Source organism: Leguminivora glycinivorella, chromosome 1 (assembly GCF_023078275.1).
Source record: "Leguminivora glycinivorella isolate SPB_JAAS2020 chromosome 1, LegGlyc_1.1, whole genome shotgun sequence".
Classification (NCBI taxonomy): Eukaryota; Metazoa; Arthropoda; class Insecta; order Lepidoptera; family Tortricidae; genus Leguminivora; species Leguminivora glycinivorella.
The window spans coordinates 7,832,874-7,859,685 of NC_062971.1; the positions used below are offsets into that span (position 1 = coordinate 7,832,874).

Consider the following 26,812-nt stretch of genomic DNA (forward strand, 5'->3'; position numbering starts at 1 on the left):
TTCAGAAGCTATGAAGAGGTGAGAAGCATCTATTCCCATAGGAAGCATTTCCTACCTACTCTTATGCAAAATACAGCAGCCTCACCGCGCTACGGGACAGATAGGCCAATTCAAACGTACACTGACTTCGACAACGATATCCGAAATATATCATTTAGTTCTTGTCTCGCTTGCGCTAATACAGCTACAAGCGAGCACGAGCGAAATGCACAACATTTGAATGATATTCTTTAGACGCCGTAATAGTGAGTGTAAGCTAGAATTGACCTAAACCGCAAGCATATTTGCATTTTCTGGCTTATAGAAATTCTAGGACGCGTTTTGCCAAGCGGTGATAACGATTTTATTTACTATAAGTAGGAGTTTAAGACAATTGCGGCATTTGAACTGGTATTTGTTTTTGTGTTCATCTAAGTGAAAGAGTCTTAGCAGTTTGTTTATATGTGCCAGAATCGCACTCATGTTGAAATTGTATGTACAATAGGTAGGTATTAGGCATGTATGTAACATTCTATTTTTGAAATACGGGGATCATTGTACTTAATACAAATGTTTATAGTTAACTCCATCATTGGGAGTTACCATTCGGAGTTAATAGTAAAAACCAATGAAATAGGTTTTTTTAACTATTAAAATCTTAATAAAGTATTATAAAATTTAATATCATAGCCAGCTAAATCTTGCTAACAGAATCTCACGAAAGGTCAATTAAATCGCCGTATTGCGCCCTGTAACTCTATGAACATGATCAAAAGGGGTTAGCACTCCGAAGAGTTGTCAAAGCCGGTCGGTATACCACAAATACCTACAACTCCAACTAGTAATTACTATGAACACCTTCCTTTGTCCCGTTTCTGAACCTCGCATAGTTGACACAAACGATTTAATTAAACTGAAAATCGATTTTTCGACAGTTTCTAATCGAAACCTGGTTTTGAGCGTGCTTGTATCTCTCGTCCTTTGTCGAACAAAAGAGAATAAAGTATCAATTGTTTACTCCATCTGGAGCTTACTCCGAGCTTCTATTGATGTTGATGTTACATTGCACAAAACAACGTCTTTTGTGTGGAAAATAACAATTCGGGGATACTATTTATCGTTTATTTATGTTTTTCTATACTTGTTGATACTTTAATATTTGAGTGGGCTTTGTTCTAACCTTTACAATTGTACCTAATAAGTAAATGATTACATATTTATTTATTGATCGTGTTTATAGTTTAATCGTACGTCTTCAATTTAGGTACATAATTATTAATTTATTGAGCACGTTACGATATTTATGGTCCTGCGTCATTTTCATCGTTAATATAATATAAATTAATGAAATATCTAAACTTCTCTGATAGCAACATTTTATTTATTCAAATGTCAAGTCGTGGTAATGTTAGAGTAGGTGTTTATTGTATGTCTAGACGATGTCATTACGGCGAGGCAAACTTATTTATCCTGACACATTTTTGCTTTCGTCTTCTAAACAAAAGAAGCTTAAATAACTTCGAGATTTTGTTTTAGTTACGTGAGCGTCAGAATGGCGGGTGTACATCAAGCAATCCTGGTGTGGTATACGTCAGGAGTTAGTGCTAGCAATGTGCCAAATGTGCGCCAAAATTCGAGCAATGTGCTCTTTGAACTCCAGAGATATTTAAGAAATTAATGACACCCGCCATTCTGACGTCAGGTTGGCGGGTGCACTTCCAGTTCTAGCTAATGGCTGCCTACTCAAGGGTGAAAGTACTGCCTAAGGTTAGTGCTCGCAATGTGCTTCCATATGTATGAAACACACACTAATTCAGAGAGCCGTTGAAGAGTGATATGGGATTGAATAAATATATCTATAACGCCTGCTGGAATAAAATAGCAATGTTCATTGCCTGCAATGCAGCATTAACATGCAGGCGCTTTTCACAAAAAAGTGATACTTATAGATATATTTATTCAATCCCATATTACTCTTCAATGGCTCTCTGAATTAGTTTGTGTTTCATACATGTGGAAGCACATTGCGAGCACTAACCTTAGGCAGTACTTTCACCCTTGAGTAGGCAGCCATTAGCTAGAACTGGAAATGCACCCGCCAACCTGACGTCAGAATGGCGGGTGTCATTAATTTCTTAAATATCTCTGGAGTTCAAAGAGCACATTGCTCGAATTTTGGCGCACATTTGGCACATTGCTAGCACTAACTCCTGACGTATACCACACCGGGATTGCTTGATGTACAGCCGCCATTCTGACGCTCACTTAGTTACGGATCTACATAAAGATATATCTTCTTTGAACGGTTAAGCGTTTGCAGATTTCTTTGGTCTTAGAGTTTGTTATTGAGATGGATTTCGGGCCTAGCTCATGTTTATTAAACGGAAAAGGTCTCTAGATGCGGAGCGTTTGAATAAAATATGGGATAAATAAATAAACAGCCAAGTGCATACAAAACTAGGTTGACTTAAAAAATGTAGGTACATGTGTATTTTTACACGACTGCCCCAAAAAAAGAGTGTTTGTTTTACTTTACAGTATTTCCAATGAATCTCATCAATATCTTACACGTTGTTGTTCAAGAAGAACATTCATTATTTTTAACATAACTGCATGATTTATACACTCGTTTTTAATACCACTTACTGAAGTTTATTAAAGAAGCGAGCAAATAACCATACAATATACTACATATAATTATACTACGAGTAGGTATATGTGCGACAAATCCGGGTGAAACATTTCAAACACATAGTACATAAAATATGATGAAGGTAAACGCTTGTTTTGCTTCACAAATTAAGGGCAAAAACACAAAGCCTTTGATCGTACAAGGGGGTGACAGCTTTCATACGGGGCACAATGTGACTGTGGCAAACATTGCCGAAGCGGGAAAGGGTTAAAAGGATTATAATAGTAAACTTCGTACAAAAATTCTCACGGTGCGTTGGGACATGAATCATGATAATTAATAATTTTTATTTGGTTTATTTTTACACGTAGGGGAAGTACAGTGCTCGTTCAGTTCTGCTATTAGTTAGGGACAAGACAGAAAAATTATAAAAGTTTTAAAAAACATCACTCATGTGCAATATCACAGGTATTGGGAGAAATGGTCTTATCCAATACAAGACGAGCGCGAAAAGGCCCATAGTATCAGAATACTCTTGTACTTCGCTCTAGCGCTGAGGGCTGAGGTTCTCATTGTGACTAGTAATTACGATGTTTCTTTTATTATTGTCATCAACAAAAATAAATAGCTAATTGCTAGCCTAAATATATCGCTTATTACTTATGTTGAGTATTGAACAAGTCATAATAATTAGTGTTTAAGAGTTCAGTATTTGAGATTTATCATCGCATATATCGATACTTAGATGGTGCTTTAGAAGACCGCCTCTCCAGGAGTGCTGACATGTGGCTCTCTTCTCCACAGTATCAGATTACTTTTGTGCTTCGCTGTTTAGTTTCGTGCGGTTAGCTAACGCTTACTGCAGCGATGCATGGGTTTTAAATGGAAAAATATAGTTGTACCGAAAAATTGGGAGGGTTGCCGTGGTAAATAGGGATATAAAATAATAAGAAACTGACTGATTGACATATCAACGCACAGCTGAAACCACTGGTCCTAGAGATTCCAAATTTGGTACGTAGGTTCCTTATAAAGTGTAGAAGAGCATTAAGAAAGGATTTTTCAAAATCACATACTAAGGGGGTGAAATGGGGGTCCAAAGTTCAACGTTTGAATAAGATTACTTTTAGTAAGCGAGCGAAATCGCGGGAAAAAGCTCATTCATTGATAAGAAAGCATTCCAACAAGAATAAAACTACGTTACAGAATAGTGATATTGGCAAAATATTTAACTACTCGTTATCACACAACTGTGCAGAACACAAAAAATCTCTTGAGAATAACATTCGAGTTTCCGAGGTTGCATTTTAGTAATTGCAATTGAAAGTTTAACCGTACCGGTTGATTAAGCTCTATTTTTAGTCTGAAAGTTCAAAACTGTGCTAGAGACGGTAGTGAGCTTTTGAACTTCCTTTTACAAACTTTTCTGTAACTCCGGGTAGGTACTTAACTATGGCATGGCACAAGTGAACTATGGCATAGCTTAAGAGTGGATAAGACTCAAAAGTTTAATGAGTTCCAGGCTATAGCCCCGCTATAGTTACCCGCATAATAGGCATATTCTGGTTTTAATAACAATCTTTAGTTCAAAATTATAGACGATTTATGATACAATACGATACGATTATTAAAATCAAGTACGCGAGTAGGTGTTGCGAACATTTAGAAATTAAGTACAGTCAACCAATTGGAACCCTAGGCCACTGTAGAACTATGTCATAGTGACGTTATAAAATAAAATTGTAAGAAAGCTCTTTACTGCTTGTCATTTTGACATGGTAAAAATCAGAAGAGTGTTTCTTACGAATATTATGAATTATGACTTTATGAATATTCTTTCTGTTTTCTCATCAACAAGATAATACAATTATCAATTACGACTTACGAGTAGGTACATGTTAGATTTGACAAATGTTTACGAAAAAGGTCATTTTTATTTACCAAAGTTAGAACTGTGTTAATCACTTACGATTGATAACGCTTGAAAGTTACCTACATCGGTTTGAAAACGATATCGGTTCCGAAGTAATAGGTAGGTAGCTACTAATTGAAAGGATTGAAAACATTTTCTAGATGTCTCTGAATCTATTGAATTTTTACGCACGTGATCTTGCTTAATAACTTGACTCTTTTTTAATCAGTACTTAAGTGTCACGCGGGTTACTACATTAACCACGGGCTATAATTAAACTGATTACATATGTATTCATGCAAATTATTTTATTATGTTTATAATAATTATAATTTACGAATTATTAACTTTATATTTCCATGACATATGAATTGGTTCCTAAAACTTCGATCCGACTGATTATAGAATACTAGCTGTTACCCACGGCTACGCTCGCGTTCGAAAATTGCGAAATGCTTCATAAAAACTTTCACCCATCATTTTACGGAAGTGGCGGGTTAGAAAGAGGCGAAAAGTAGCCTATGTCAGTATCCCTTCAACTATCTCCACTTAAAAATCACGTCAATTCGTCGTTCCGTTTCGCCGTGAAAGACGGACAAACAAACAGGCACCCCGCTCTTCCCATTTATAATATTAGTATCAGAGAGGTTGGAGTTTTATAGAGCGTTACTGTCAAAGTAAAACGTGTAATCACAGTGCATAGACTGCCATCTCGCGACACAGGCTTAAAACTTTTGAACCTCAATTTTGACAATTTGGCCCACATTGTTAGCTTGATATGTGTTTATTAATATTAGCGCCATCTAGCCGAGCGTTCCCCAAAGGTGTAACTCCATCTAGGCCACCGTACCCTTTTCTCTAGGGCTTTGAGGTACGTTTTTTTCTTACTCTTTATCCGTCTATACGGAGTTAAATATGTCTTTGATTAGTATAGATGATATTGTAGGAATTTTAAGTTTAAATGTAATACTGCCAAAAGTCATAATATTGTTTTCGTTGTTCTCAGGGCGAGGGCGATGTCGCTGGTGCCGCCTGGCGGCGCGGACTCGCCGAGCCCGCGCCGCGCCGTCAGCCCCCTTTTGGAGTCAAGGCGGCCACACTGCACGCTCGCCTGCGATTATTGCGCCGCCGTGCTGGAGGACAAGTTCAAACGTAATACATGTCACTGCTAGTACATCATGTCTAGGGTTATATCACTCGCCGAGCCCGGGTTGCGCCGTCAGACCACTCCAGTCCGCACTGAACCAGGCGTAACCTCACTCGCTCGCGGTCGCGCGCTAGCTGTTGCCTCGAGGTATCAAGTGGCCGAGAGGCGCCACGCTCCCGCCTGTGTAGTCACGTGGTACGTACCTACTATTCTTCTGAGTTTTACGTAGTAACTTATTTAATTACTCCTTGTAGGGGATCACGTATATTATATAGGTACCTTAGTCTGCCGTTGATGTGGCGTTAGCAGTCCTGAGTGCCGTCATGAAACTTTTCAGGAGTCTCGTGTTTGTATGCCGCCGTCAGGTGTGCGACTGTGTGACACCCGCATGGTGGCACAATAAAGGAAACATTACCTCCTCTTGATATCTGCGAGCTGCAATTTGTTTACGTTAACAAAATTGCACTTCCACTGAAATACGGCATTGATGCAGGATACAGTCTAACTCCAAGTATTCCAAACAACCTGCCCACTAGTAACATACGAGTCGGCACTCCGACCTCACTTCCATCCAGCTAGCCATTCGTGTCAACCGCATCTGGAACACCCGCCGGCTCGGCTCCATTCAGCAAAAGTTGCATTTATCAAAAGGAACGTTTATAAATACAATGCGGGAAATGTAATGCTTTTGAAAGTAAAGTTGGTAATGTGCTCAACGAATACACAATTGCGAAAGTTTTGTGCTTGCACGGACGAACTGAGCGCCCTGGCGTGTATTTGGACTAATGTAGTTTAGCTGTTCAAATGGTAACAGGTTAGTAAGGAATTTTGTTTAAAAGCGTTTAAACGCGAAACTGTTTAAATATGTGTATCAGTTTGTTTAACATCCTGAATATAATCAGATCAATAGAGCGCCTTTACAATGATATGTTTCTAGGATTAATAGTTTTCAATTGAATATAGGAAACTGACCTACTCTAACCCACACCCTCGAATCAATAGGTACATGTTAGGTAGGTATGACCATATCATATGATCATGTCTAAGTATGTTCCTTTACACTGGGATGCTATAATTCTGACGTCATATTGATATTGTAAAGTCAGAAATTGTTCAGATTTTCTTTTTCTTACAATCCCTTAATCGCTTAAGACTAGCAATGAAACTTGAGCTTTTGCATGTGCTCTTCCCACCCCTTTTGGGAATACAGTTATGAGTTTATGTATACAACTATTTCTTTTTTAAACATCTACGTTTGTTCCACAATAGTAGGTATATTTCCGTTATTAAAATTTGATTTCTAGCGCCCGCCAATAATGATTTTTCTCCACCAGGTAGTGCAGAGATGCGTAATCGAGGCACGTCACCGCTGTCCGTGTCTCCTCGGCAGTCGCTGACGGGGGAACCTCCCTGGACGGTCCCGGAAGACGACCGGCCGGACTTCTTAGCGCTCAAAGAAAATATACACAGGATCAACAAGTAAGGCCTTCACGGAATCTGATTGAGAGGCGCGACGGCGTCGATCTGTGATTTGATTTTTGTATGTCCGGATGTTGTCCTCTACAGGTCGCAATTCTCTATTGTCTATTAGATACTCGTGAAAATGTATGATCTTTTGATTCAGTAATTTTTTTTTTGGAATTTGTGCAAAATATAAAATTGTCATAGCATCTATGCTGCCTAGGACCTTCATGTCTTGAATGTGATAATAACTTATAAAAATCTAATAGTTTTCGTTTTGCGAAGGTCTAAAGCTCACAAAGCCACTTAAGAGTAACAATTTACTATGCACATTCGATAACTGCGAGAAACTTAGGCGCAGTAGTAGCTATTAAGATAAGAGCGAGCAAGAATTTATTACTTACGTTCGAAATTTGTGAGACACTTAAGAAAATATTCTGGAGTTCAGTTTGATATGAAATTTTGAAAATAACCTCTGACACCACCCAAGTATTGTGAGGAAATTTAATGTAAAGAGTGAGGTAAAGGGCGGATGCTTAGTTCGTATGGAGAACAACCTGTGCTAACTATAGCCTATTGGATATTGCTTCCGGGTAATACCGGTACAATATTCCGGGGATTCCCGGGATTCAGAACCAAGCAAATAACCAGAATTTTGAAATTTAGATCCCTATATTTTGGAAACCTCGGGAGTAATTTCCTGATGTGAAATTTGACTGACTCAAGTTCGATTGCCATTGTTTCCTGTTGTGAGCTGCTAATAACTAGTAGCCTATAGATATTTTACACCTTCCCACATATTGAAGTTAAAAAAATAACAGTCCACGGGTTTATGACTACTACTGACAGTATACAATTGCGTAATTTGAAACTTTAAGTGACGTAGGAAATAGCTTGAACTTCAGCGTTCAGTTGAAATCCTTCATGCAACGACAAATAGGATAACGACGGAGGTCGCTTGTTGCGAAAATTAGTTTTAAACTAGTTGAGCTTTCCGGCTGACCTTTAGGTTTTGAAGTGTTTGGGTAGATGTTAGCATACTATTTATAGAATTTAAACATATATAGCATAATGACTCATACCTATGTTTTTAAAATGTTAGTACTTAAACTAATAATAACAATTACAATATATACAATAATAATTACAATATATGTATAGCATACCTATGTTTGATTTGAACACTATTTACTGAATGCTAAATGTCTCGGTCGAAGTGGATGCATACAGTGAGGACAAAAGTGCAAGCCTTCGAAGAGCAACTATTTGAAATGACGAATTAAAGGCCCGACCACCTGCGGAGCTCTTCCGGAGCTGCTTTGCTGTTTTTGTCGGAGGAGTGCTGACCTGCAGTGAATGTGGCCGCACATTTACCTACTGCTAAGATTGGGTATTATGTCAGCTAATTGAGAGCTCATGAAAAACCGTTTTAAACTGTCGCCATTATCGAAATCGACCAGGACAGTAGGTATGATACGGAGCGCTACCGTCCCTCCTCTCTTTGTTAGTGATTTTTGCCAAAACGCATAAAATTCGTCTAGACGTTAACAAACGTTGTGCGGAGATCGGATTGACACTGAATTCTTAAAACAATAACTCAAAATATATATGTTATATTCAGTAGTAAAACAGGCTATTAGCCGCCGTTACACAGTCGCTCTATCGCGCGCTCCCGAAGCGTACAAGTTTTTGAAGACGGAAATAGAGTGCGTGTAAAGGCTAATCGTGCGCGATAGACCGCGTTATTATTGTTTATTGTTATTAATAGTATCGATTTATAAAGAGCAAGTAATTAAACCACTAATTCTTTAGACCACGAGCGTATGTCTGCCATCTTGCGCGTCCGTGTAAAGGCGGCTAATAAGTAAAATTGCGTTAGCCTACAAGATAAGGTGTGTGCTCCAGAATGCAGGACACGCGCCTTCATAATTCCCTCCTATTCATTCCAGCGCTTTGAATTGCCTCGTGTGAGTGCTTTCGCAGAATACCGTTGTTGTGATTCTAGTTTCAAAGAAAATTGTGTTTCCGAGAATTTTCACGTCTACTAATTTCACAGATACCAACTAATTATAATTTACTGTAAAGAGCTTACATAAAATAATATGTGAGTGTGCACGGAAAACGTCCCACTTTGTCGATTTCTATGAAGCCGCTTTGTCAGTTTATTCATATAAAGATACAAGTAAATCTCGCCTCAATGGTTACCGACAAAGTGGGACGTTTTACTAAACATATTCACATATACTTATTTCAAAATTTGTAAGTATTTGTTTTACTAAAAGGCCGAGTTCTTTTGAACTTTCTCATGTTTATGTGAACCTGAACAAGCAAAGCAAGCCTTTGAAATCAAATTAAAAATGTAGACTCGAGTGTTGATAAGGCTTCAACGTAGAAAGCTTATTTAAAAATCAAAACTTGCTTCGGAGAGAAACATACAATAGTAGCATTCGGTAGGTATATTCCTATATCATCTTATGATCTATCCTGTCTTTCTGTGAGTTGTTATCGAACTAAGCATATTTTCGGATGTGAAGTGCCCTTTCCGCATTGGGCTAGCGCCGAGATAAAGCCCGAGCCCTCTCACTTATGAGAGAGAGAGTGCGAGACATCAACGCGACTGGACATGCTGCTGACGCAGGTGGAGCAGTACGCCAACAACCTGGAGGCGCTGGTGGAGGAACGCACGTCCGACTACCTCGAGGAGAAGAGGAAGTGTGAGGAGCTGCTATATCAACTATTACCGAAGTAAGTTCAGTCAAATTTTTGAATATCGAATGAAAAGATTATGATTTCGTTTCGTGAGCGATTGTGTCATTCGGCTACGTACCCGTACAGACACACAGGTGTCTGTTTGTTTATTTGAGATAAACTCAAAAACTACTAAACAGATGTTCAAAATTTTGTTTTCACCTATGAATAGAGTAATTTTTGAGGAAGGTGTAGGTGGTATTTTATATGGCAAGTTTTTGTGTAAATTAATTGAAATATGACGACCTAAGCTAATAAAGACCTGTATCAAAATTTGTGTCGTAATTCCAGCTGGAAAGGATGATGATGCTCCTCCTGTGACGGAAAGTCACAAATATTATTAACGATCAGCGGTCGCTATAGCGGTATCGTGGCTTTCAAACTCAAGTTTGTGGATTTGAACTTTGGCTACTATCGACTAATTCTGAGAAATGTTGAACAATATTAATTCTGACATTTACCTGTTCTTCGGCAAAGGAAAACCTTGAGAGAAAAATATTTCCAATATTGTTTAAAGTTGAAAGGTCAGACGGTATTTGTATTCGTAAAAAATATCGACTTTACTAGTCAGCTTAAGTACCTAAGTTAAAGGGTTATTACTCCCATAAAGCTTTTATTCGTAAACTAGCTTTTGCCCGCGGCTTCGCTCGCGTTAGAAAGAGACAAAAAAGTAGCCTATGTCACTCTCCATCCTTTCAACTATCTCCACTTAAAAAATCCGTTTTGCCGTAAAAACCGACAAGGACTATTTTTTTCAAAGTTGTCCACCCCACTTTTTTTGGATTTGGAAATTTTTATGTGGTTTCCACTCAGAATCGCGAGGTCTTTCAATCCTAATAGGAGAAAAAAAGTGTCCCAAGGTTTATTCCACTTCCGTTACCATTTTTTAATGGCGGTAATGGAATCTTGGGACATTGGGAAATCTTGGGACTCCTATCAGGATCGAAAGACCTAGTGATTCTGAGTATGAATCGCGTAAAAAATACCCATGTTACATAAAAAGTGGGGTGGACAAATTTGAAAAAAAAAAAAAAAATGGCCACAAACAAACAGACACACACACTTTCCCATTTATAATATTAGTATGGATAATTATACTTACTCGTAAGTAAATTCCAGGAACCAGGTACTGGGTTATGGAATTTACGATAGATAGATACGAGTTTCAAAAATGACCGAAATATAATGACGGACTGATTGAAACTTTAATATGATCTCCGTCATTATAGGGTTTTTAACGATTAATTTCACATATCCAGACCAGACCTAACATTGGGCATACACTTAAGTTTGAAACAAGCCGTAACGCTAATTGGGTCAAATCCATTCCGAGCCAATGATAGAGTGGCGAGGGCGCGTCTGGTGTCCCACAACACACAACACCCTATAACGCCGTGTTTACATGCGGTGTCACTTGGGTCAGTCGCCTCGCATCATGGGTCAGCCGGTCATGGCGAGACCAAAAAGAAAATAGCTACTAATGAAATAAATCTTTGGGCCATAGGTTTTGTGGGTAAATGATTAGATAAGCCGTAACGCCGTGTTTACATGTGGTGTCACTTGGGTCAGCCGCCTCGTATCATGGGTCAGCTGGTCATGGCCGAGACCAAAAAGAAAATAGCTACTAATGAAATAAACCTTTGGGCCATAGGTTTTGTGAGTAATATTAGATAAGCAGTACAACACCCTATAACGCCATGTTTACATGTGGTGTCACTTGGGTCAGTCGCCTCGTATCAAGGGTCAGCTGGTCATGGCCGAGGTAAAAAAAATAGCTACTTATGAAATAAACTCATGGGACATCGTTTTTGAGGGTAAATAACTATATAAACCGTAAGACACCCTATACCGCCGTGTTTACATGTGGTGTCACTTGGGTCAGTATATAGCCTCGCATCATGGGTCAGCCGGTCATGGTCGAGACAAAAAAATGGCTACTAATGAAATAAACTTGTGGGACATAAGCTTTTGTGGATGAATGACTAGATAAACCGTACAACACCCTATAACGCCATGTGGTGTCTCTTGGGTCACTCGCCTCGTATCATGGGCGTAAAAAAAAATAGCTACTTATGAAATAAACGGGTGTGTTATGATTGGTTTAACTTTTTTTGGTATAGTAACATTTGATATAACAATATTTGGTATATATTTAAAGGATATAATCACTCATTTGACATAATTAACATTTGGTATAACCACAAAATATTTACTTTTATTTTGTATAATCATTATTTCGTATAACATTTATTTATAATAACCGTTATATGGTATAACTATCTATTGATATACGACTAGTATAATATAACTAGCAAACAGTATAAAACATTTCATGAATTGTTTTTATTCTTTTTTGAAGGGATCACAGTTCTAACCTAACCTAACCTACTTTTCTGATAGCAGTACATAGTTTAAGGGTCACAGTTCTAACCTAACCTACTTTTCTTGGTAGCAGCGCGTTGTGTGAAGGGGTCACAGTTAACACAGTTCTAACCTAATCTACTTTTCTGGTAAATGATAGATCTAATTTGTTTTACAATTTTTTTTTATACTAACTGTGCTTTAGAAAGAATTTGTGTTATACAATGTATTTATTATCGGAAATAAGCAGTATACTCAAAGTATGTTATAATAAATGTTATTCGAGAAAATGATCATTATATTAAATAAGAATTATACAATTTGTTAGTATGTTATTTGTTATTATATGATTCAATAATTATATCAAATGATCGTTATAACGACTAAAAATATATCAAAAAAAGTTATATCGATCGATACGCACCCGAAATAAACGTGCCCCATAGTTTTTGTGGGTGAACTACTATTAGATAAGCCGTACAACACCCTATAAGCATTTTTAGAATTTGGGGTCCCCAAATTAGCGTAAGTTGTTAACAAAAATTAACTCACTGTCAGTTTTGTGACGATAATTAAGCATGAAATGTCTCTAATTTTTTTTTGTGTTAATTACATAAAGCGATAATCTACATTCAGAATGTGAAAAATGTAAATTTTTAGACAGATTTTTTGCTTAATTATTGTCGTCACAAAACTGACAGCGAGTTAATTTTTGTTAACAACTTACGATAATTGGGGGGTCCCAAAATCTTAAAATACCCCTATAACGCCGTGTTTACATGTGGTGTCACTTGCAGGTCGGTGGCCTCGCAACTCATCATGGGTCAGCCGGTCATGGCCGAGACCTATGACCAGGTAATACACTTTTATATTTCATTGTTCTCTTTCTTCTTCTTTTAAATAAGTGTTGGATCTCTTGAAATTAGTAGATCGGCGGGATTGTTGGTAAAAATATAGGATATACATCGTGTTTTTGTGTTTCCCGTTAAATTCGACACGCAGGTTCATCATCAAGAACCAGACTTGTTATCTTATTAAAATGTGTTGTCATTGGCCAATGATTTGTAATGAGTTGACCTTAATATCAAATCAATGTCACGGTTGCGCTTAGAACGACTGGAAGTAGAAATAAAACAAAATATAAACTTTTAACAATCTATAATTTAAAAAAAATAGTATAGGCAACGCACCTATTTTACAAAAATCGCTTAATCAACCTTGCGGTTTGCCTAGTATTAAATTAAAATGCTTTCCAGATAGATCTCAAGGAGTGGGAGCTAGATTTACATAATCAAAATTATACAAGAAATAGTTTAGAGACTTATTATTTCAGGTGACGATATACTTCAGCGACATCATCGGCTTCACGAAACTGTCCGCAGAATCCACGCCCCTGGAGGTCGTCGACCTTCTCAACGACTTGTACACGATGTTCGACTCCATCATAGAAAACTTTGACGTTTATAAGGTTAGTATACACCGTGTTTTTTGTTTTCCGTTAAATTCTACACGTTGTTAGGTTCATTATCACGAACCACCCTGTATATCACTTTTAGTTAAATTCGCAAAAAAAATTTTTCATCGTTTTCATACATAATAAATGAATTAGTGTGTGAGACCCTTGAGAATAATATTCAAGTTAGTGTCAAGTGATTGACGGCACATGTCAAAACAAATAACATTGAGAAGTGGTAAAGACTGTCACACGTGTTCAGTAATTATTTTTATTTTTTTAATAATTCGATAACCGTAAGAGTTAAGACGCTAGTTTCTTAGAGAAATTAATTGTATTTGATCTAAAGAACCATCCCTTAAAGTTAACGGAATTCAATAAAAACAGGATGTATAAAGGCCAGTCTAAACGGGGCGATGACAGATTTAATCAAAGAAGAACAACATCAATCTAAAATTAAACCACCTATTAAACCAATGCTGAAGTTTAAGCGTTCTAAATTAAAAACAAAAGCCTCCTAACACGAACAATAACACTACAAATTGCTATTTTTGCGACTGCACCTCCATTTTATGTTGGTCATAACATAATATTATAATGGTATAAAGTAATCGCCGGCCTGAATTGGTGCTTGCGTTTGTACACCAATTGATTTGATTTGTCAGTTCAATCGGATTTGAGGAATATTTTTTCTATCAGGTCCGGACTGAGAGGCCTGAATATATTTTTTAGAAAAGTTATTATAATTAAAGGATAAGAAGAAATTAAAGTCTTTAAAAAGTTACTGATAATTTGAACTACTACTTCATATTCCTTTTATTTTTCTAAAAAAATAAACAGTGACAAGTGGGCAAGAAGTAGGCTAGTTTCCTATACTTAAAATATTTTATGCAGTGCACGAAATAAAGCACCACATAATTAGAAGAAAATTATGGACAGTAATTATGTTTAAACATAATTTCTATTTTATAAGTCAAAGAGAAAGATATAAAGTAAATGAATTGACCGTGACGTCACTCCTCAGTATTTCATAGTAATTTCATATTAGCAAATCGTTTTGACAGTTTTTAAAAGTAGCTGATTTGACTAGAAAGAAACTAGCCTATTATACATATCATATTCATATGATTATCATATTTATTATAATAAAACAATTTTTTTATAGTTATTCTCTATTATCTCCATAACATCTATTTGAAGCACTTTATCGAATGTATTTTTTAAGTGCTAATAAAATAAATCCCTATTAGCAAAAAACCATAATACTTACAATAAGTGGATCATGATAAACGTATTTAGATAACACCAGGAGGCAATTCAAAACATACGCTTGGAAATGAACGCCACATAAAGAATATATACATATATATACCCAAACTTATAAACTGAAATAGATATCATACACTAAAGAAAAAGCGATCAAGCCCACTGGTGGCGAAGCCGGGAATCGAACCCGGGTCTCTAGCTATCGCGGCTGACGTGCTCAAACCATTACACCACCCCGACCGCCGAGGTACCCGTCGAAATTTCTCTAGTGTATGTTGTGGCCAAACTTGTATAAAATGTGGACTTTTTTTTTACTATGGGATTACCCAGAAAAGTTCGCCCCTAGTAAAGACCCTGTAACCTTCCTAAACATTTAATATTTGTGGAATCTAAAATCCGATTTTAGTGTGATTTCGAAGTTTATTATTTTGTCAACTTCTGTATGTAATTATACATAAATGTATGGTTGATCGCTTGTTTATGAACCTACATTATGATAAGGATTGTGACCGAATGTATAGTCCGTTTTTCGCATTTTATTAAATAGCTTATTTTTTGCTTTGCACAGCACAATCGAAGTTTAACTTCGATCTGACCACCATGCACATTTGAAAAGTTATCTTTTTTTATTGATCAGGTGGAGACCATAGGCGACGCATACATGGTAGTATCAGGGCTGCCCATGCGCAACGGCAACAGGCATGCGGCGGAAATCGCACGGATGTCACTGGCGCTTCTGAACGGAGTGGCGTGCAAGACTGTACCCCACAGGCCCGGGGAGAGGCTACTGTTGAGGATCGGGATGCATACAGGTATGATACTTGTCAAATACCGGCAGACAAGGAGAGCCGACCAGACACAGAGACGACTGTGGTGTATGTGTATCTATAGATATATATGTCATGTATCATCCCTATGAATTTGTGGCAACCGATAGGGTTTCACATAAACAGGAACGGAGTCTGGTTTCAGTGTAATATTAGGTTGATAAATGTTTGTGGTCGACAACTTATCTCCTGGTAAATGGAATACGTCAGAGTATTTTGCGCAAATATTTTGTATTGAGCGTCTTTCCTCTGTATTTAAATGAGACAAATTTAAAAACGACAGCATTTTTCGAACACGTTCACTGTCTATATTGTCGCATTTTTCAAAGTTACAAATATTGTAGTTGTTTAAAGAAGTCAATTCCGGATTTAAGTTCGTTAAGGTCACGCCATCTTCCCGGGTGTTAAGTATTTGTATGGGAATTTTTCCATTAATAGGCGGACTAATACTTCCTGCAATGAAAATCCCTTTACCTATTTGTTTCGGAGTTACTATACAATCTTCTTCGAAATTTGTCCTTATAAATATTATTTTTTCGCATCGCGGCGGTATGAATAAGTTATCATTGTCATCCGGTTGTCTTGTACATATTGGTAACGTAATAATCTTATTTAAGTCATGGTTAAATAATGAGAACATATCGTCGTAATAATCTATGAAGCAATAATATTTTAAAAAAAAATCTCTACCTATCAATGCATTCGTCCAACACGGCCAATCTTTTATGACGTGAAACTTGTGTTCAAATTCCGCACCATTTATAATGAAGCTAATGTAAACATATCCTTCGGTATCGAGACGTCCCCCGAGGCCATTTACGGGAATGCTACTTTTAGTAATCGGAATGCTAAGCTCAGTTACAGTTTCAAGGCTTATAGCGCATAATGATGAGCCCGTATCTAATAGCCAAGAACATGTTACGTCATTGACGGGTAATTCTATGTAGTCACTACTATCACATGAAAATATGTTATGCACGAAAAAACTCTGATTCATTTTCCTGTGTTGCCGGATTATTTGTAGTCTCGCTTGAATTGGGTAAATTTTGGTTTTCAATGTAATTTACACTCGGGCGGTTGTAGTTGTAATTACCTCGATACATGCTACGCGAGTAACGATTACCCCGGTGCATGTGTCCTCGATAGAGCGGGCGCCCGCGGCTGCCCGTACTATAAGTCGCAGTCGAATCATTTCGAGTTGCGTGTGAGTAGGCGTGTTGACCCCTACTACTTTGGTTGTACCATGTGTTCCTGCCTCGGCCTGTAAATGGACGGGTGTTATACTCACCTGAGGGTCTTCCTCGGGATCCCGTAAACATCTCCTCTTGCGACTGCTGCTCCCTTGAAGAAAGTTCTTCGTCTTTAGCAGCTCTTATGACGTCCTTTAAGGATTTGTAGTCACGCGCTGTTAATATAATGCTTAAGTTACGTGATCTCAGGCCGTCAGTGAAATTTCTAATTGCTAATTTTTCATTAATCGGTTTTAACACGTCGAATGCTTTTTTGTCACCGTCGGCCTGCGATATCGTTAAGTCTACGAAAAGTTTTTCTAATCTTTTACCATACTCATCGATAGTGCTAGTGCCTTGTTTTTCTTGAATTAGTTGAGCGTGAAGCGCGGTAGGGGATTTTTTTGTTAATAAATGCAATTTTAGGTCGTCTATCAGGTTTTTACAGGACGTATAAGAAGATGATAGGCGTAATTTTGCGCTTTCTGTCAACCTAGTTTTTAAAATAAATTTTATTAAATTCGGTTGACTATCCGAGTCAATCATGTCACTGTACAATTCTATGGCGTCAATCAACTTCTTGACGCTGTCTTCATTTCATCGCTCGTTATTTCAGGCAATAAAGACACCGCCGTTTTAAGGTTAAACTTTTCCATGGTGTTTTTGCTTTCAATGCCCTGTGCCGTACAAAATTCTTGTAACTGTACGTACAAGTTTTCTATTCGAATACAAATTTCTTTAATAGGAATTATGTCACTACCCTTAATAAGATTTTTTGATATATCTGCATCTAATGTCTCTGAACACTTTAGGTATTGTGTATACAATTGAGTAGCTTTTAACAAGGTATTTTGCAACACATTAGGAGTTCTTTTAATTTTTGCTAATTTTTGTGTATTGTCTTTAAGTTTTTTTAAACTGTTGTCGAAGACACTAGAAAGTTCTTCCACCATTACATACTATAACTAGGACACATTGCACTATGTAGCACACTGTTTTTTTTTCTTACGTGGATTTAACACTCACTATTACGACACCGTTGTTTAACACTGCTCCTGCATTTCCTCCTGCACTAGACGTCGTCGTCTGCTGGCCGCTTATCCCTTCTAAACGATCTTCTGAACATGACGTGATGGTTGATTTCTCGTTGAATCCACTTCTTGTGGCACTTATGGTATATTTTATATATTCCGTAAAGTAACGTCAGCAAAACAATGAATAATATAATGGCTAGGATGATGTTGGTGGTGGAGGCATGAAATTTCAATTGTTGCAAGTCGACATTGTTGCTGCCCCCTGCTGCAGTTTGAGCGATTATCACTTCTTCTTTTTTCTCAGTGGAAGTTGAAGAACCCATTTGGAATTTTCGTTGCACTGGTGTTATTAGACACTAAAACTTTCCCTGCTAACGGTTGGACTGCGATTATGCAAATTATCGGCTGGAATACTGTCTGTTCTAGTAAGGCCGCAAACAGTCTCGGTTTCGAATCACTCGCGACGCACATAATTATTTGGTCTGATCACTGACTTATTAGGCAAACACGCGCGGCGCGTGGCGACTGGCCAAGGGTCGCCATGTACGGTTGGCGGAATAACAATAAAATACGGAGCTCGATTACATTGTGTGTTTATTGTTCAAACTCAACTTACAGACTACTCAATACATGGATGATACATGACATATATATCTATAGATACACATACACCACACAAATCAATCAATCAAAAGTCAATCAGTAGTGACGAATTAAAAGCAATGCATGAAAACATCATAGCAGTTCTAACTAGGGCTCAACGAAGGAAACATGAAAATATGTTACAACCACAAAATAAATCTCCTGACAGTCAAGTAGTTATAACACCCCAACCCCGAGTGGTAGACATGTTAAAAGTACCAAATAATTACACAGAACTCTTGCTAAATCTACATGACAAAGATATCAATAATTTGCAACATTATGTCACAAAAGAGAGCGAAGACTTCGCATTTTTGGAAACGAAGTCTATAATTTACGTCAAACCATCATCCCGATCGTATTGCGCACGAGCTGCCTTTGCGAGGGCGTTGAGTTTGTTTTGTACAAATATAAATGTAAATAACTTGTATGTTATAAAGAATGACAATAATAAAGAAAAAGTAGAAGAGTTAACGCGTGCCATTAATAAATTACCAACGTGGACCGGCCCACGGTTACATATTTTAAGAGGAATAAAAAGGATTACCGATACAGACACAATCCGTGTCATACTAAATGACTACCACATGCTGCCAACTAGTGGCCATGCTGGCATTAGGCGAATGTTAAACAATATTAAAAGACTGTATTTCTGGAACGGCATGGAAAAAGATGTCATAAATTTCGTGAAAAAGTGCGATTCATGTCAGAGACAGAAACACAGTAAGTATATACGAGAACCAATGTCAATAACTGACACAGGTAAGTCAGCTTTTAGTAGAATATTTTTAGATTTAGTTGGCCCGTTAATTAAGGATGACAATGGTTATAATTATATATTAACATTACAATGCGACCTCACAAAGTATGTCGAAGCCTATCCCCTAACAACTAAAGAAACGGTGGCGGTTGCTACTGCATTTGTAAACAACTTCATTCTACGCTACGGCATACCTAGTGAGATCGTTACCGATCGAGGGACGGAATTTATTTCAGCTACCATGCAAGAAGTGTGCAAACTGTGACGATCCGATAATCTCGTTTCGTACAAATCTATGCATGCATATATAATAATAATAAGTTGCAATATTAATCATTATTTTCATTCCAAATAAAAACATCATTCAAAACATCGGTAGCAAAGGTTCTAAACAGGTCGAAACTCGACTTGGCGTCAGGCGATGGTGCGCAGCCAATCACGATCGAGATGAGCGCGTCGGCGCTGGAGGGTGCGCTTCGGATGCCCATATATGGTAATACAGGCGAGCAGGGCCGTCGGGGCTCCGGGGGGACGCTAGCGTGGCAGGTTCGGGCGGGGCCGGCACCCGAGCGGGCTATATAAGCCAGTACACGGGGCGCAGGGGGAACATTCAGGAACGAGTCGCGGGTCGAGGCAGCCACGGGGAGATCTCTCCAAAGATAAGAAGGAGTCATGTGAGTTCTTTAATATTTATCACTGTTTTTCTTTGTGATTTCAATATGATGTTCTATTGTGCTTTATTATATGACTATTTTGGTGATACCTTGAAACGTAACTGATTTAATAGGGGTTTTTATTATACACTTAGAATAATCTATGGATTTTAAATAATTCTCTGAAATTCTGGAACATATTATATTATAATTTTATTACAATGCTTATCTGCATATTTTCTGTGTTTGAGATCCAAGGGTCTTACATTAATTCCAAGGAATGCTGAAGCAAACTAAATTATTTTATATGAGAACTTATTACAATGTTAATTATATGGTTATCTGTACAAGCTTTTGCTTTAATTGGACTAAGGTTCTAAACAACTTCAGAAAAACAATGCTTAACTGCATGCTTTTGTGTTTGAGATCCAAGGGTCTTAAATTAATTCCAAGGGGTCCTGAAGCAAACTAAATGATATTTTATGTGTTAATTATATGGTTATCTGTACAAGCTTTTGCTTTTAAGTGAACTAAGGTTCCAACCAACTTCAGAAAATACTGAAGCAATTTATATTTTATTTATTTTTTCAGAAATAAAAGATTATTTTATTTCTGGATATTTGATAATACTGTGATATTACATTTTTATTATTTATTATATCTTTAGAATGAGCTGCTAAAGGGGACTATATTTTTTGGAGATTTAATTGCTAAAGTATATGGGATAGCTGGGTTTTGAGAATAAAAAATAATGGGACAAGAAGATATTTCAGTTTTGGTTTTAAAATTATTTTTGTTATTTTGATTGAATAATTCCTGGTACAATTCTTACTTCTTTTGTGTAATGTTTATAATATAGGGTAGCTTAAGAAACTAGTGACGTAAGTCAGTCTGTAACCGACCAGTACACGCTATACTAGTACTCCCGTGTTTTATTCTGGAATATATCCTGAAACCTTTCAGTGGCGACGAAAAAGAACATACGCGTGTAAAAAGTGAGGTTTTTACGATTAAATTCAGTAATTCACGAGTGAGAAGATGTTAGCAACGAATCTGGTGTTAGGTAACAGCCTGGTGTTCGACCACCGCACGCAGGAGTGGGCCATTTTTAAAAGTCGGTTTACACAGTTTTGTTTGGCAAACAAATTTACAGAAGAAACCGATAAATCTGGTGCTACACGGCGAGCGATACTACTTTCTGCCTTGGTGGAGGACACGTTCCGCATCGCTAAGGACTTAGTGTCTCCGGACAATCTAGATTCGATCGGCTATACGGACCTTATTGCGAAATTAGACGGCCATTTTGAAGCTAAGCGATGTGTTTTCGCGGAGCGATATTTATTCTACAAAGCGGAACAGCGCCCGGGAGAGGAGTTAAGTGACTGGGCGGCGCGTGTGCGCAGTTTAGCACAATATTGTTCGTTCACTACAGAACTCGATTCGGCGTTGAGAGACCGTTTTGTGCTTGGTTTAGAAAACAGAAAGGAAAAAGAAAAACTTTTTGCTGAAGACCCAACTTCGTTGACGTTTAGTAAAGCATTGCAGCTGGCTCAGAGTGTGCGCTGCGCCCGGCTGGCCGTGCATGGCAACAGCGGCACGGCTAGCGCCGGCGCCGGCACGTCTACAGGTGCCGTAGCCGAATGGCATTTCTCCGACGCCAAACGAAAACGAAACGTAGTCTGGCTCTGTCGCGCCAATACGCAAGAGCGATAGGGATAGATATCTACTAGCGTTTCGTTTCGTGAGCGTTTCGTGAGCGTTTGTGCCATTCGGCTACGCACCCTGGTGTGTTCGCGATGCGCCCCGCCGCGGAAAGTGATAAGAAGAAAACCAAGTGTAGTGCGTGTGGTTATCACGGACATTCCAAAGATCAGTGTAAATTTACTCAGTATTCGTGTAAAAAGTGCGGAAAGAAAGGCCATTTGAGCCGAGTGTGTAAATCTAAAGTTAAGGCCACAAATTTCTTAGCGGAGGATACTGATGATATTTGCGAAGGTATTTATGATTTTTTTCTTATCCGTTCTGTTAATGGGAAACCTATGATGCAATCGGTATTGATTAATAACAAGTCGATTTTGTGTGAAGTTGATAGCGGCAGCGCAGTGTCCGTCTTACCCGCCCATGTTTACACAAAAACATTTAAATCAAAGTATGCTCTGTGTAAGTGTAACGTAAGGCTCAATTGTTACGATGGCAATAAAATCACACCTGTAGGTTATATCTTATTACCGGTTAAGTTTGATGACCGTACAATTGAAATTAAGTTTTTTATTATTGCTTCGATTGATTCACAAATGGCACAGTTACCATTGTTAGGGCGTGATTTTATTAGCAAGTTTGACCTACATTTATGTAACTTTAATTGTCATAACATAAAGGAGGATCAGATATTTAAAAACTTGTACGAAAAGTATTCGCAAGTATTTTCGGAAGAACTTGGCACTTTTAAACCTTATCAAATTCAGTTAAAAATTAATAAAAATGCAGAGTTTAAGTTTTTTAAGCCTCGAACGGTACCTTTAGCGTTAAAGCCTAAAGTTGAAGCTGAATTGCAGAGATTACAAGACCTGGGAATATTGGAGAAAGTCGAACATTCCGATATAGCTACGCCGATTGTTCCCGTGTTGCGTTCGGATGGAAATATTCGTATCTGCGGCGATTACTCAGTAACGTTAAACAAAATGTTATTTATTGACAACTATCCATTACCGCGGATAGAAGATTTATTTTCTAAATTACATGGCGGGGTAGAATTTTCAAAATTAGACCTGTCCAGAGCCTACAATCAGCTGGTACTAGACGAACCGTCACGCAATTTAACCTCACGCAATTTGTCAATAAAGTTAAAGAGCTTAGGGACTAGGTTCTGTCGGGAATGCCAGTTTGAATTAAATATTTTTATTTCGGATTTGGTTTTAATAAATTAAAGAGACTCAGGTCTTTTCTCTTGCTACTTGGCATTGAAGTTATGATGCTTGTTTGGGCAGGAGGTCCAGGCTTGAGTATATCAGCTAAGCGTAACGTGACAGTTGAGGCAAGTCTTGTATAGCAATGCGTACGAGCTTACCACATACAATGATGGCCATTAAATGGAATTTTCTTGTTCAAATATAGTGATTGTAATTTTCATTTGTCGATATGTTGGAGGAGAGTCTGGGGTTCTATGGTTTATAAAGTTCAAAATTTTTGAGAGAACCGGTTGATAGTAGGGCTTCCAAATACCGGACCTTTTCCAATACCGGTATTCATTCCGGTATTGGCGATTTCAATACCGGGATCCCGGGATCCCGGTATTGAAATCGGGAAAATATAAAAACCAAGTAATTTGCTTAAAATAACAAATTTTATTCAAAATTTCATTTGTTACTTTTCATGCGTGTTATACTACAGCGGAATCTTGCCAATCCGACTTACAAATGGGTCAAATCGATTAAATTTCCAACTTTAAAAGTTTCGATTTCAAATTTCAACCCAAAACGGTTCGCAAACTTATGTGGCTAAGTCGGTTCAACTTTTATTGTTTTTAAGTATACATAGTTCAAAAGGCTACGCCCTGTGCTCTTTATTTTTGTTATGAGTGGGACTGAGGACGCAGTATAAAAGCAAGTGGGAAAGAGCGCCAGATCTACTCAGGTGATTCTGTAAGTTAGATATCGCCGCCAGATCGGACATTTTGCAAGAAGACGCGGCCATAGCAAACCATGTTTTCTGCCAAATCGATCTCTTTAAGCTCGTGCGGAATAAAACCTTTTACATTTTAATAATAACAGGCCTTTGCATCTATAACAGACGATTCAAGCAGCATCCTTGCGACACTTACGTTCGTGGCTGTATAGCCCAATTCGAGAGAGAACCTCGTCCGCACACACGCCAGGTATATGCTCCCCCAGATGGGCGGGGATTTGAGGCCTGCTCGTTGTAACAGTCAAAAGGTGACCTACCTACCCTAGCCTATACTCTACCATAAGCACCCCATATATTTAACAACCCAAGACCCATTAAGCTCAATAACTACCCCTGAATTTAATCCCAATTTATTTTGTTTGTTTTTGTTCTGCATTTAAAACGTTTGGCCATAAGAAAAATAATAAAATGTGATCGTTTAGTAAAGGTAGGAAGCCTAAGCTGTACGAAGTAACCACAAATCCTTTTCTCAAGTGTAGGAAGTTTCAACACACTAGATATTCCCCTAACATTTAGAAATTCTACCTCCTAGGTAATAATAGTTTCCGCTATTCTGATATTCCCTATAGATGAGTACCGATACATAATTTATTTTATAGAGCAATTACAACCAACATATTCTTTCAATTCTCATAGTCAAATATACACTTTGTGAAGTAGAAAGAAATAAAATACAATAATTAAGGTGAAAAATTCAATTTATTTGTCAAATTTTTAGGAATTTTATTTTTAAAGGTGTTTTATCCCCGACGCGTCTTAGTATGAATTACAATACATAGTCGGTAATACATACGAGACTGGACCATCAACGTAGAGCTATTTGCCAGTTCAATTCTTTCTTTGAATCGAATATAAAATTGGAACTCTATTTCTATTATTTCTATTTTAAATTATCAGTGAGAATCAGCAAAAATACAACTTCACTATTAATACTATTCACAGATAATTAAAGGAAAACTCTCAGCAATTCAAGAATTCCAAGAACCCCTTGTTTTATTTTGTATTTAGGGCTTTATTTAGGCAAATACCCCTGGTTTGCGCATGAGGTAAGGTCGCCTATTCTGTCATCTAAAATGCCAGGCCTTGGATCCTTTCTTAGAATCATCTTTTCTGGAATGTGAACCTATCAACCGGTTCTCTTAAAAATTTTGAACTTTATAAACCATAGAACCCCAGACTCTCCTCCAACATATCGACAAATGAAAATTACAATCACTATATTTGAACAAGAAAATTCCATTTAATGGCCATCATTGTATGTGGTAAGCTCGTACGCATTGCTATACAAGACTTGCCTCAACTGTCACGTTACGCTTAGCTGATATACTCAAGCCTGGACCTCCTGCCCAAACAAGCATCATAACTTCAATGCCCACTAGCAAGAGAAAAGACCTGAGTCTCTTTAATTTATCAAAAACAAATCCGAAATAAAAATATTTAATTCAAACTGGCATTCCCGACAGAACCTAGTCCCTAAGCTTCTCAAAACCCAGCTATCCCATATACTTCAGCAATTAAACCTCCAAAGATATAGTCCCCATTAGCAGCTCATTCTACAGATATAATAAATAATAAAAATATAATATCACGTATAAAGAAATAAAAATAATCTTTTATTTCTGAAGAATAAATAAAATATAATTGGCTTCAGCATTTTCTGAAGTTGATTAAGAACCTTAGTTCATTTAAAAGCAAAAGCTTGTACAGAATAACCATATAATTAAGACATAAAATATCACTTAGTTTGCTTCAAAACTCTTTGAAATTAATGTAAGACCCTTGGATCTCAAACACAAAAGCATGCAGTTAAGCATTGTTTTTCTGAAGTTGTTTAGAACCTTAGTCCATTTAAAGCAAAAGCTTGTATAAATAACCATATAATTAACATTGTAATAAGTTCTCATATAAAATAATTTAGTTTGCTTCAGCATTCCTTGGAATTAATGTAAGACCCTTGGATCTCAAATACAGAAAATATGCAATAAGCATTGTAATAAAATTATAATATAATATGCTCTAGAATATCAGAGAATTATTTAAAATCCATAAATTATTCTAAGTGTATAATAAAACCCCTAATAACTCAGTTATGTTTCAAAGTATCACAAAATAGTCATATAACAAAGCACAATAGAACATCATAATGAAATCACAAAGAAAAACAGTGATAAATATTAAAGAACTCACATGACTCCTTCTTATCTTTGGAGAGATCTCCCCGTGGCTGCCTCGACCCGCGACTCGTTCCTGAATGTTCCCCTGCGCCCCGTGTACTGGCTTATATAGCCCGCTCGGGTGCCGGCCCCGCCCGAACCTGCCACGCTAGCGTCCCCCCGGAGCCCCGACGGCCCTGCTCGCTTGTATTACCATATATGGGCATGCAACGCGCACCCTCCAGCGCCGACGCGCTCATCTCGATCGTGATTGGCTGCGCACCATCGCCTGACGCCAAGTCGAGTTTCGACCTGTTTCCTAGAACTTTTGCTACCGATGTTTTGAATGATGTTTCTATTTGGAATGAAAATAATATTATATTTATGCATGCATAGGTTTGTACGAAACGAGATTATCGGATCGTCACAATTGCCCCCAACATTTGTCACAGAGGAAAGGTTTTGTAAACCTTGACTCGGAGCACAAATGTTCCCACTCTAAATCAGATATTGTTATTTAACCCTTTGATGTAAATGTGGTGTGTAAAGTGACCAATACTAGAAAGGAAGCAAATTATCCGGCATGAAATTATAAACCCACAGAATTATGACCCATGAGTCCAATTGCTTTCAGACAGAATTTCCACCCTCCATGCGACACTTGGTTGTGAGGCAAGTGAGCCCTATGTAGCAAAGTCCTCGCGTTTCATCCGGAATCTACGACCGTAGCCATTGAGATTCCACCACCTACATTGCCCAGATGTCCAGAAACAACGAAAACCTCCCCATAAAGAATGGAAAAACCTTTGCGGTAACCTCCAACACTTTTTCCCAGTGGCAATAACTCCAGTCAATAACCCACACAGGACAA

The 26,812-nt window shown here is 37.7% G+C and overlaps 1 protein-coding gene across 1 annotated transcript in view; it reads left to right on the top strand.

Moving 5' to 3' along the window:
* The window catches only part of LOC125226565 (atrial natriuretic peptide receptor 2-like), a 93,106-nt gene that overhangs the window by 46,354 nt on the left and 19,940 nt on the right, over positions 1-26,812 (top strand). Inside the window, exons 2-7 of the mRNA XM_048130569.1 lie at positions 5,530-5,675; positions 7,005-7,149; positions 9,727-9,876; positions 13,038-13,095; positions 13,574-13,708; positions 15,597-15,771. Coding sequence (XP_047986526.1) covers positions 5,540-5,675; positions 7,005-7,149; positions 9,727-9,876; positions 13,038-13,095; positions 13,574-13,708; positions 15,597-15,771 — 799 coding nt within the window. The 5' untranslated portion in view covers positions 5,530-5,539. The remainder of the gene's footprint in view (positions 1-5,529; positions 5,676-7,004; positions 7,150-9,726; positions 9,877-13,037; positions 13,096-13,573; positions 13,709-15,596; positions 15,772-26,812) is intronic.